This window comes from Macrobrachium nipponense, chromosome 24, assembly GCF_015104395.2.
Source record: "Macrobrachium nipponense isolate FS-2020 chromosome 24, ASM1510439v2, whole genome shotgun sequence".
Classification (NCBI taxonomy): Eukaryota; Metazoa; Arthropoda; class Malacostraca; order Decapoda; family Palaemonidae; genus Macrobrachium; species Macrobrachium nipponense.
The window spans coordinates 50,423,780-50,436,823 of record NC_061091.1 but is presented as its reverse complement, the minus strand read 5'-3'; the positions used below and the strand labels follow the sequence as shown (position 1 = coordinate 50,436,823).

Sequence of the window (13,044 nt, the reverse complement as noted above, 5' to 3'; positions counted from 1 at the left end):
TTGACCATGGAAGTGTTAGATGACTCGATGCTCTGGAATACTTGTTCCACAAAGAACACAATGTCTGGGTGAGATTCCAACTCTGAGTAGATTTGCTGCTTCTGCTCTGGAGTTGTGGAGGATTCCTGAAGTGTAGCAATCTTCTCCTTTGTATTTTTAGAGAGGGACACACTATCCTGCATGCTTTTTCTTTACATCCGTCGACTCAAGAGCTTCATATATCAACTGAAGACATCTGATGATACGTTTGTAGTGTTTCCCACACAGTGCCTTCTCTACTGAACATTCAGCAATGACGTGTGCAGCAACCAGTAAGTCAGAGAAGCCAGAACCAACAACCCATTTATAAATGGCAGACATAAATGAGCACTGTGGTGAAAAGGACCAAGAAATGGCACATGTCTTTGAAGGGTTTAGGATATTCATTCCTCAGTTGCAGCATAAGTGCATAAGAAAGGGCACTCTTTTTTTCTCAGCTGCAGCAACCATCCTGCACATCACTTTGCGAACAAACATCCCTCCTCAGGCTGAGTAAGGCCTCTATGCCCATAGGAGTCATGGAAGATGGAGTCTGAGTCTTACCTGAAAGATTATTGAACTCACGAAGGAGATCAATAACCTCAATGAAAGAAGACAGAAACTCCTGACTCTTCCCCTCCTCTGGATCCAGCATCGGAGATCGACGACGCAAAGAAGAGGGCCGAGAAAGATCTCCATCTTTTCCTGTAGCCACTGGCGGCCTCGTTCTTGAAGGCCGGATATCATCTCTTCCACCAGAAGGAGTATGCGTGAACGATGAAAAAGATCTTGAATTCATCTTTGACAAGGGAGAACCACACATGCAGCCATGCGACAAATCATGTACACAGTCGTGTGGCAAACCACTTCCACGGTCATGTGATGTTGAATGACACACCTGTGAACGTCTGGGCAAAGATTGTACTCTGCCTAGAAGAGTCACGACCCTTGACTCTGGAAGGTGAATGACGAATGTAGGACCTCCTGGGAACACGAGATGAAGAATACCTAGGCTTCTTGGTCAAAGGAGAAAGGTGGTCTCTTCCATCACGCACGGACAAAGAAGCAAGATGAGAAACATGATCGACGACAGTTTCACGTCCTTGACTGACAACAACCAATGGTTTGTTCCGCATATGAACAAATATTGTTTACTCGATTACATATCAACAGAATTTGGTGAATCCAACTAACTAAAATGTCCCCAGGCTATCACAACCAAAATAAGCTCTCTCTCTCTGGTACAGTAATTTCAGAAAGGAAATTCATATGATTTGTACACGACACATATGTTGGAACTGTAAATAGCACAAATTCCCGCAAATTAGTTGTTAAATATAAAATACTCACAATCCTCAATAACATCTGTTACATCAAGCACCATGGACGGCAGGATTCTTGGGTACATCTTATAATCTTTTCCAAAACGAGGCATCTGGATGATCAAGCAGGACGGAACCTACAAAAATAAAAAATGAAAAATTCATGGTAACCTTTCACCATCATTTTACAAAATCTATATATCTCGCATCACCACCACTGAATTGGAATTTTTTAACCCTCATTCAATAGAGGAACAACTTTCAATATTACTTATGAGATATACTTGTAGTACTGTAAAAAGTTGTAAGATTCTTTGCAGCATTCCTTCAGCCCCAGTTTAATTTACTTTTTTCCTCTAATCATTCCTTTTGTATCCTCCTACCTTGCTTCTGCAGCTTTATCTTGCTCCTTTTTCAAATCCATCAAGCAAACCCTTGTGTTTAGAAATGTGATTTATGTTGGGATAATACATAACCTGACTAAACATCTAAGATTACAGTAACTACCATTCAGGATACTTCTTGGCTATTGTTTACAGGACAAATTTTTCAGCTGCACTTACTTGTTTTAACTTGATATCTGAGGTAAGAAACGACTGGTCAAACAAAGTCTGCACAGATGGTAGGTTTAGTTTTTCATCTTTGTCAACAAACAACTGGTAATGGTAAGCTTCTTGACCTGAGGACAGCTGTAGGAATGGCTCAGCCTGTAGAATTTGTGCCAAGAGGGAATGGAGGAATTCTTCTGGATCTGCAAAATAAATACAAGTTCATCCTAATTCTTGCATAGTATATTGAAAAAAAGAAGAAAGCCAATGATAAAACCAACAAAGTATTAGAAGTGCAGTATAACATTTGTTCTTACCATTCCTTTTATAGATTCCTGTTTCTCATTGCACAACAGAATATTTTCAAGTGAGCAAACTTATTGTACCACCATATCAACCTACCTTACCTGACCAAATAGATTAATTTTTAATGACAGAATTTGGATTATACTGTATTTAACAACTTGCAATTTTTTAAAAATTTGATAATTGTATAAACTGGAAACTATCCAAAACATTTTATTCAAGGTTGTTGAACTTCGTAGACTTAAATAAGGTGAAGAAGCCATATTTCAACCACAGATATGATCTGCTTTAATTTTTTCTCAGTTCACTATAACTTATAACTGCCCATTCACTAAACATGATATGTTTTGGAGACGTTAAACACTGACTAGGATGGCTATTTTTGATCTGGCCATAGTACCTGAAGCTTTGTCTGTTCAGCATTATCCTCATTTTTCTTCATGCCATCAATTGCAGGGCTCCAACATATTTCAACATTTACTTCAGCTTCATATAATTTGTGGAATGTAAATATAATTTGCTGTATGATAAACATTTTTTTAGAGAACACTTCTGAAGAGCTTCAACAGCACTTCTTGACTCACTGAAAGTAACCCGTTTCTGTGGCACCATGTTTTCAAGAACCTGTTTTATACAATCTTGAGTTACTGATAATAACAAATTTCTGTAGTGTCATACTTTACATAATCTTTAAGGCTGAACTTACTGCACTCAGTTCTTTTGTGAAAATTGAGCCATTATTTGGTAAATCGTACCAATTTGTTTTATTAGGTGAAATGGTCACAAATTCCATGCCTGTCAGGGATTTGGAATCGTCAGTTTAAGTAGCATACTTTGAACTCTTACATCTTATATTTTCTATTGTCTGCTGTTTATGATGTTCAAGAGTATGCATATTTTTTTTTTACAAATAGTACGAGTGCATGTCCTGACTTTATGGGCAGTCGATCCAAGGAGGAGGTAGTTGTAGTTATGGAGGAAATCTAGTCCTTACATATACCAATTCAAAGATAATTAGCACTAGTTGGGAAGGGTGGAGGATGGTTATTATGAAAAGGTCTTTGTTCAAACAACTTTTTAATGGGAGAACCACATGCTTTCAGTTTTATTGCACTTCACACAGTAACTTGATCACAATATATATCAAGACTGTAGGGGCTAAACACTTTCAAATTATAATGATGCATTTGAGGATGAATTAAAAGAAGCATGCAAATTCTTAGTCCTTCAATATGAACAAGACAAATTTTTAATTAATTTGTATTTTTCATAACTAATAAACCTGAGGTCTTAACATAAGGATGAATCTTCTGGTGCCAGCTGGAAACCAGTTAAAACAATAAAAACAAAAATGATAAATCCAAGGAATTTGTGGCATCTGGCATCCAATACATAGTTGAGGTGGAAGCGAGTTGGAGACCACGTTTGAACCTAATGACGCAATAGTTTTCTTCCAACCCAGGATAAATGGATAAAACATGCGAGGGGTGGCCAGAGGTGAACAGTCATACAAAGACCACAGGTTTGTTAGCTATGAAAAATACAAATTAATAAAAAATTTGTAATTTTTTCATACACAGAACAAACCTTTGGTCTTAACATTAAGATAGACTCACACTTGGAGGGAGGTATGTGAACCCTGAATTGACTGGAGGTTTGGCACACCTGATCATTCTCCTTAGAAATTAGGGTTCTATAGTCCCCGGTTATTGTCGGACTCTGTTTTATGATGCTTGTCTAGCACCATAAAATCAGCGATTTATGACGCCATAATGCAAAGAATTCCGGCCAAAAAATAGAGTTATGGCGCCATAACATACCTAAAAGAGGCACCATTAACCAGTTATTGGCGCCATTAACCCTCTTATGCCGACTGGACGTATTTTACGTCGACATTTTTTGTCTCCCGTGTGCCGACTGGACGTATTTTACGTCGACTTACAAAAGTTTTTTTTTTAAATTCGCGGAAAAATATTTATAGACCTACCAGCCAAAATTTTGAATCACGCGCCTTGGGGGATGCTGGGAGTTCACGGATCAAGGTGTTGTTTTGTTTACAATCGATACGCAGGCGCGCAAGCGTGAATTTCTTTCTTGCCGCACTAAAAAGTATCTGTGACACATCTCGGAAATTATTTCGTCACTTTGACATAATTTTTGTACCATTGTAAATTAGCCGCTACATGAAGTATTATATATAAAAATGTGCGCATTTTTATGTAGAATACAACAATAAAATACTCATGATTGTAGCTTTTATCAGTTTTGAGATATTTTTATATAAATAACGATAATTGCCCAAATTTCAACCTTCGGTCAACTTTGACTCTACCGAAATGGTCGAAAAACGCAATTGTAAGCTAAAACGCTTATATTCTAGTAATATTCAATCATTTACCTTAATTTTGCAACTAATTGGAAGTCTCTAGCACAATATTTCGATTTATGGTGAATTTATGAAAAAACTTTTTCCTTACGTCCGCGCGGTAACTCTTCCGAAAAAAATCATACATGCGATTGTGGTAATGTTTGCACATTTTAAAATTAGCCGTTATATAAAGTTTTATATATGGAAATGTGTGCAATTTCATGCACAATACAACTAAAAACAACCCATGGTTGTAGCTTTTATCAGTTTTGAGATATTTTCATATAAATAACGATAATTGCCAAAATTTCAACCTTCGGTCAACTTTGACTCTACTGAAATGGTCGAAAAACGCAATTGTGAGCTAAATCGCTTATATTCTAGTAATATTCAAGCATTTACCTTTATTTTGAAACACATTGGAAGTCTCTAGCACAATATTTCGATTTATGGTGAATTTATGAAAAAAAAAAAACATTTTCATTACATCCGCGCGGTAACTCTTCCAAAAAAATCATACGTGCGATTGTGGTAATGTTTGCACCATTTTAAATTAGCCGTTACATAAAGTTTTATATATGAAAATGTGCGCAATTTCATGTAGAATACAACAAAAAATAGTTGAAGGTTGTAGCTTTTCTCATTTTTGAAATATTTGCATATAAATCACGATAAATAGAAAAAAAAACCACGTTTGGTCAACTTTGACTCTACCGAAATGGTCGAAAAACGCAATTGTAAGCTAAAAATCTTACAGTCTAGTAATATTCAGTCATTTATCTTCATCTTGAAACAAATTCGAAGGCTCTAGGAAAATATTTAGATTTATGGTGAATTTAAAAAAAATCTTTCCTTCCCTCCGCGCGCGGATTCTCCGCCACAAATCTCCGAAATACGTACGTCCAATTCTCGGAATATTTGCTCCATTTCATATTAGGCATTTCATAGTTTTATATATATGATAATGTGTGCAATTTCATGTAGAATAAAAGGAAAAATATTTGAAGGTTGTAGCTTTTCTTATTTCCGAAATAATTGCATATAAAAAATATATATATAAAAAAATTCGACATTCGGTCAACTTTAACTCGTCAGATATGGTCGAAAACTGCAATTGTAAGCTAATACTCTTACAGTATAGTAATATTCAATCATTTGTCTTCATTTTGAAAGAAATTGGAAGTCTCTAGGACAATATTTAGATTTATGGTGAATTTTTGAAAAAAAATATTTGTTTACGTCCGCGCGTTACGAATTCATGCATTATTTTGTGATAATATTTTCTCTGTGTTGCTTTTATCGTTTTACAATGTGTTATATACCAAAATGATTGCAATTTAGTGTACATTACAACAAAAAATAAGTAACTTGTTACCTTTAACCGTTTTGCGCACAGCGCGATTTGAATACAATTATATATGAAATTTCGTTTTTGCGCTATCATATATCGCATTATTTATATATGATAATGATAATTTTTTTCATTTCTGATGGTTTCATACTAAACTTCAGGCAATGACAAAAAAAGGTGCCAAAAATGAACTCTTAATCTTGAAAACTAAGCGCGCTGTGACTTTTTGAAAAAAATATTTTTTCCGCTTCCGCGCTCACTCCGAAACCCCTCCGGCACACGGGAGACAATTTTTTTTTTACCGCTCTGGCGTAAGAGGGTTAATCGGATATCGGCGCCATAAGGACCACAAATCAACAAGTTCAGTTAATGGCAGTTTTTGCTTATCAGCACCCTGCTGAGACCAGAAACTGGCCCCGCCCCCCCATAACTGGGGACTGCCTGTACTAAAGACTGCATTTCTTCTGGCATTAGCCTCAGCAAAGACTGTAGGCCATATTTTTAGTCAACACATCCTTTTTGAATTAAGCCTCCCCACTGAGCAGGGGTACAATGGATGCTAAGTTGCTCCTTTATCTTGTGTGAACAGTTTAGCAACATCCATGATGGTAGCTTACTGTCCAACAGCAATCCACAGTGGAGTAGTTTTGGCATTCCTCAAGTTCAAAATACTGGAAGAAAATATTGCCAAAAAGACTCTTCCTTTTAAAAGATATAAATTTCAGTCAGGTAGATTTCCCAATTATCTTCTTTGCAAAAAAGTGACCCAAGGAATTTCTGAGTGGGAATTTTGCCAATTTTGGTTCACGTACCCCTGTCGACTGGAACAATTTCTGCTATGATGTATACTCAGAAATTTTTAATATAGACAAGATCAATGAACCTGGCCATTTGGTTGAAGTGGACAAGAGCAAATTTGGCAAAAGGAAGTATAATCAAGGTTGTTGGGTTAATGGGTGCTGGGTGCTTGAATCACTGAGACAAGAGACTTTCTTTTAATTTGCTCTCAACTGTACAGCTAAAACTGCTCCTGATATTACTAGTAAATATACTTTTAAAACAACAGCAGTACTGCGACTCCAGACTATCCAAAAGTACATAATAACCTATTTTACATTTGTATATCGCCTAGTCTACCCAGCAGTTAGTAAATCAATTATTTGCTAGAAGAGCAGCCATCTTACCCCTAACATCAGCTGACTTTAGGCGGGAAACTCACAGCAGGCCCAGACCTAGGCATGTCCGGTGCCGGTTGGATTGGGGGGGGGGGGGGGGAATAAAAACTCATTAACCCTTAAACGCCGACTGGACGTATTTTACGTCGACATTTTTTGTCTCTCGGGTGCCGACTGGACGTATTTTACGTCGACATACAAAAGTTTTTTTAAAAATTCGCGGAAAAATATTTTTAGGCCTACCAGCCGAAAACTCTTGAATCACGCGCCTTGGGGGATGCTGGGAGTTCACGGATCATGGTGTTGTTTTGTTTACAATCGTTACGCAGGCGCGCAAGCGCGAATTTCTTTCTTGCCGCACTAAAAAGTATCTGTGACACATCTCGGAAATTATTTCGTCACTTTGACATAATTTTTTTACCATTTTAAATTAGCCGTTACATAGAGTATTATATATGAAAATGTGCGCATTTTTATGTAGAATACAACAATAAAATACTCATGATTGTAGCTTTTATCAGTTTTGAGATATTCTCATATAAATAACGATAAGTGCCAAAATTTCAACCTTCGGTCAACTTTGACTCTACCGAAATGGTCGAAAAACGCAATTGTAAGCTAAAACTCTTATATTTTAGTAATATTCAATCATTTACCTTAATTTTTCAACTAATTGGAAGTCTCTAGCACAATATTTCGATTTATGGTGAATTTATGAAAAAACTTTTTCTTCCGAAAAAAATCATACATGCGATTGTGGTAATGTTTGCACCATTTTAAATTAGCTGTTACATAAAGTTTTATATATGAAAATGTGCGCAATTTCATGCACAATACGACTAAAAACAACCCATGGTTGAAGCTTTTATCAATTTTGAAATATTTTCATATAAAAAATGTTAAGTGACAAATTTTCAACCTTCGGTCAACTTTGACTCTACCGAAATGGTAGAAAAACGCAATTGTAAGCTAAAACGCCTATATTCTAGTAATATTCAAGCATTTACCTTCATTGTCCAACAAATTGGAAGTCTCTAGCACAATATTTCGATTTATGGTGAATTTATGAAAAAAATAACATATTCTTTACGTCCGCGCGGTAACTCTTCCGAAAAAATCATACGTGCGATTGTGGTAATGTTTGCACCATTTTAAATTAGCCGTTACATAATGTTTTATATATGAAAATGTGCGCAATTTCATGTATAATACAACAAAAAATAGTTGAAGGTTGTAGCTTTTCTCATTTTTGAAATATTTGCATATAAATCATGATAAATAGAAAAAAAACCACGTTCGGTCAAATTTGACTCTACCGAAATGGTCGAAAAACGCAATTGTAAGATAAAACTCTTACAGTCTAGTAATATTCAGTCATTTATCTTCATCGTGAAACAAATTCGAAGTCTCTAGCACAATATTTAAATTTATGGTGAATTTTTAAAAAAAAACTTTCCTTCCCTCCGCGCCCGGATTCTCCGCCACAAATCTCCGAAATGCGTGAGTCCCATTCTTGGAATATTTGCTCCGTTTCATATTAGGCATTTCATAGAGTTTTATATATGAAAATGTGCGCAATTTCATGTAGAATAAAACGAAAAATATTTAAAAGTTGTAGCTTTTCTTATTTCCGAAATAATTGTATATAAAAAAAATATATAAAAATAATTCGACATTCGGTCAACTTTAACTCGTCAGATATGGTAAAAAACTGCATTTGTAAGCTAATATTCTTACAGTATAGTAATATTCAATCATTTGTCTTCATTTTGAAAGAAATTGGAAGTCTCTAGGACAATATTTAGATTTATGGTGAATTTTTGAAAAAAATATTTGTTTACGTACGCGCGTTACGAATTCATGCTTTATTTTGTGATAATATTTTCTCTGTGTTGCTTTTATCGTTTTACAATGTGTTATATACCAAAATGATCGTAATATAGTGTACATTACAACTAAAAAAAGTAACTTGTTACCTTTAACCGTTATGCGCACAGCGCGATTTAAATACAATTATATATGAAATTTCGTTTTTGCGCTATCATATATCGCATTATTTATTTATGATAATGATAATTTTTTTCATTTCTGATGGTTGCATACTAAACTTCAGGCAATGACAAAAAAAGGAGCCAAAAATGAACTCTTAATCTTGAAAACTAAGCGCGCTGTGATTTTTTGAAAAAAATATTTTTTCCGCTTACTCTGAAACGTCTCCGGCACACGGGAGACATTTTTTTTTTTACCGCTTCAGCGTTTAAGGGTTAAGCATTAGGGATGTATCCCAAAGGGAGTGTGTACTAGCTAGGTACTTCTTAGGCCTACTCTTGAGATCCCTTGTCCTGTGAACCTTCCTCTGGCTGTATGTCTGTTTCCAGGATGACCTGCCAACAGGGGGGAAAAGCTGCCCCCCCACACCCAGGATTCACGCCCGACAACGCTCTCAGTTCAGTGCAGTCCTTGACCTCGGACAGACGTCCGAGCCAGCCTAACCCATAGGCCTAACAACGGCGCTAACTGGCGCGCCCCGAACTCGGACAAAGCCGACGCCATCCTCTCCATAAGGAACCCAAGTATGTCTTGAGTTACAGTCATATTGCCAGTTCTTTTCCTCTGAGTCAAATAAACTCTCCCACATTTTCCAATTCAAATTCCTACATATCAAATGAACCTCCCTTTGTTCCTTTTCTGCCTAGCGGCCGCATGCTACCTTTTGTGATCGTCCCAGATAAACAAGTCTTCAGTGAGCATTTCATTTAAGCACTAGAATTCCTCCCCTTGTGTGTGATTAAAGATAAACACCCTACATGGTGCATTTAGCTGACAATTGTGCAAGAAGTCTTTATTTTATGTTGTGTTTAATCTGGGAACTCATTTCCAGATTGACCCTGCTGAGTCCGTGCTCTCCCTCCTTGCAAGCCCTTCCTTACCGCTAGATATTATCAATTTGGAAACCAGCATTGCAGCAGATGTTGATTTTGGCCATAGTTTTCATATTGGGAATGATAAGTGTTCCAGACAGTACACGGCCTCTCCCCTCGTGGCTATATGCCTTGGTTTTATCTCAGGCCATTCAATGTTGCTTGTAAATAAATGTAAATTAGAGTAATCAGCTGAGTTTCCCTTGGTGACCTTGACCCTTCCATTTAGTTATTTAAGGTAAGTCATAAGCGCTACATTTTCCTTCATTTTTCCCTTACGCTTTGGGCATAAGGCCGCCCACACGTAAAACTTAATAGAAGTGCAGTGGCGCTTTCTCAAAGGCGCATCCCACTGAGACATGGTACCCAGAAAGTGCTGTAGGCAGGTCAGTGTAGATTTCTGGTAGTCTTGGATTTAATCAAGAATGTGTGCTCCACACCCCCTTTAACCAACCTTCCATCCATTACCTTGTGATCTTGTCCAACCAGCTCATTGGCCAAAGCCTCTCTTGTCCAGCCATAGAAGGAAAAGATTAGAACCAAAAGACTTTGAGGAAGGTAGCTACTTCAAGTGAGGCAAGATTAACATTGCATTTTTTTCATGCTTCAATGTTTGTGGGGCCCTGTCAAAGCTCAGTGCCCTTGGGTACGGGAAGGTTAGGTTAGATTGTATACCAGCTTAAATGTCTTTGAGGGTAACTTTGTGCTGAATGAGATGTTGGTCTATATTCATACCCAGATTGCTCATGTTTTCCTTAGATTGGACAATAAGAAGCATTATGTACTCAGGAAACACAGCATCACTGAATACAATAATAAACAACACTGGTACAGGAACAGTATGCAATCACATGCCCAACTGCATACATAGTAACCCAAGTGGTCGTGTTTAAATGGTACCAGTTGAGCATGTATCAGTGATATATCAACGCCTCTATTGGTTATTGCTAGTTAAGATCTGTTGAGGATGGGAAGGCAAGATTTTAAATTAGTGCTTGCATGTTTTATTTTATCTTATATTTTGTGCTTGATGACATTTAGCTGACATTTCCAGATTGGAGTCTGGGTACACGGCTCTGCACTGTACTCATAATACAGTTGCTTCATACAGCAAGAATAATGTTGATTTATCTGCCCCCAAGGTTGCATGAGATAGTTTTCTAATAAGATTTAAAGTATAATGCTTTCCAGTTTAGATGTGTATCAAAGTTTAGACCTAAGACCTATATTGCTTGTCTGATAGATACTGCTAGCTCTCATAATTTTATTTTATCTCTCCTAATTTTATTTTGATTTCATAGTTTCTTCCACTGACATCTCTATAGAACACTACTATTGTCTTTGTTCTTCAACAGAGTATTGAAACAACTGTGAAAGCCTGCAAGTAAAGTTTAGCTATGGCAAAATGCTGAAGCAGCATGTGGGAACACCTTGTTGAGTAATAGATTGTATGTATGAAAAACAAATTGTAATTTAGAATTTTTTGTTTTCACACAAAAATCATTCACAAATGAACACATTAATGTGGGAACAACTGGCTACTAAAAGCTTGAAATTACTAACCGGTGGGCTTAAGCCATTGACATAACCAATAAAATCATTCTTTGCCCGTTTTTAATGCTGCTTAAATGATGACAAGGTCCAACATCTTGAAATTTGTTGAAGGCCTTGCAGTCAAGATATGAGCACTTGCAGCAAAATGTCAAAGTTCATGCTGTAGGTTCTCAGTGAAAATAATGAGATGAAGCTAAACATAAAACACATTTTCTACAAGATATGAAGGAATCATCAACCAAAAATATGTTCTCAAAAGACATAAATAGGAAAAAAGGAATAATAAAACAAAACTTTCTCTGGTGGAAAAAAGGAAATCAAAAAAATTTTATGAGACCGAATAAATAATATAAATCTGAATTAACACAATACTTTACCTTTTTCTTCTGTTGTAAGGCCACGAACAGATGAGAGATGATCTAGCATGGTACGCAACTTCATGATTCTATCAGCACGCACAAAGAGATTTGCACGAAGAGGATTAACTATTTCCTCACGTAACACTCTTTGAACCTCATTATATTCTTTAATATCATGTGGAGTTGGGGGACGGAACAGTAGGTTGTCAAAAACACTGTTTGGAAACAAATTGATACCTATGTTAAGAAGAAAATATTTAATTTTCTGAAGTTTATTATATGTTAACGAAATGAATGACTAAAGACTACAAGAAAAGCAAAATGCAACTGAACCAAGTTAATTTTCATCATGAGATTTTTTAATCCAGTAAATATAAACTGATGTCATGACTTGTCATTAATTACAGGAAATAAGCACAAGACTTACCTAGTAAATGCAAACATACTAAAGAGGGTAGCATCCAAGTAACAAGAATTTTGATGACCTTGGATGCCACGATTTTTCCCAAACATAGCCTGTACCTCTTCTTGAGTTGAGAGGGGAGGCACACTCCCACCTACTGGCTGGCAATCCATACTACCAAAAGCTGAAATTTAAGTAACAAAAAGATTTGAGTTTACAAAATATTTACCTTTCATAACAAACTATGTAAACTCTAGCCATATGTAGCATCCTTTGGTTTCAGTTTACCTAGCACATGTAAGCTAAGGAAAAATAAAATTTTCTTTATAATGTGTAAAGTGATCATGAATTTTTCGTCTGAAATGAAACTGAATCCTTATTACCCTGACAATTAAGTCATATATAATCTATTTGTCTATTCTATAATAACAATGAATCAATTTGGATTTTTATCATTCTAGTATATCATGGCAAAGTCAGTAGGGTCTCAAGAAGGGTAAAATAAAGAATGTATATGAAAATATTTGGGAAAAGATTAAAAGAAATATTTAACTTTAGAATGGTTGATTATATGTATCAGTTGTGAACTGAAGAATGCAATATGAAAAATGTAAAGAGTAAAATAAAGAACAATCTTTAAATTGCCTTACCATGTAAGTACACCATAATGAGATTTTATACAATAAAAATAGTTTTTGTTATATATATATAAACCCATC

At 36.0% G+C, this 13,044-nt stretch overlaps 1 protein-coding gene across 4 annotated transcripts in view; it reads right to left on the bottom strand.

Moving 5' to 3' along the window:
• Positions 1-13,044, bottom strand: part of LOC135205618 (ubiquitin carboxyl-terminal hydrolase CYLD-like) — a 271,604-nt gene that overhangs the window by 85,657 nt on the left and 172,903 nt on the right. For all 4 annotated transcript variants that reach the window (XM_064236410.1, XM_064236413.1, XM_064236412.1 and 1 more), the window contains 4 exons: positions 12,350-12,509; positions 11,941-12,137; positions 1,904-2,091; positions 1,369-1,477 (listed from right to left, as the gene is read on the bottom strand). In XM_064236410.1, coding sequence (XP_064092480.1) covers positions 1,369-1,477; positions 1,904-2,091; positions 11,941-12,137; positions 12,350-12,509 — 654 coding nt within the window. The remainder of the gene's footprint in view (positions 1-1,368; positions 1,478-1,903; positions 2,092-11,940; positions 12,138-12,349; positions 12,510-13,044) is intronic.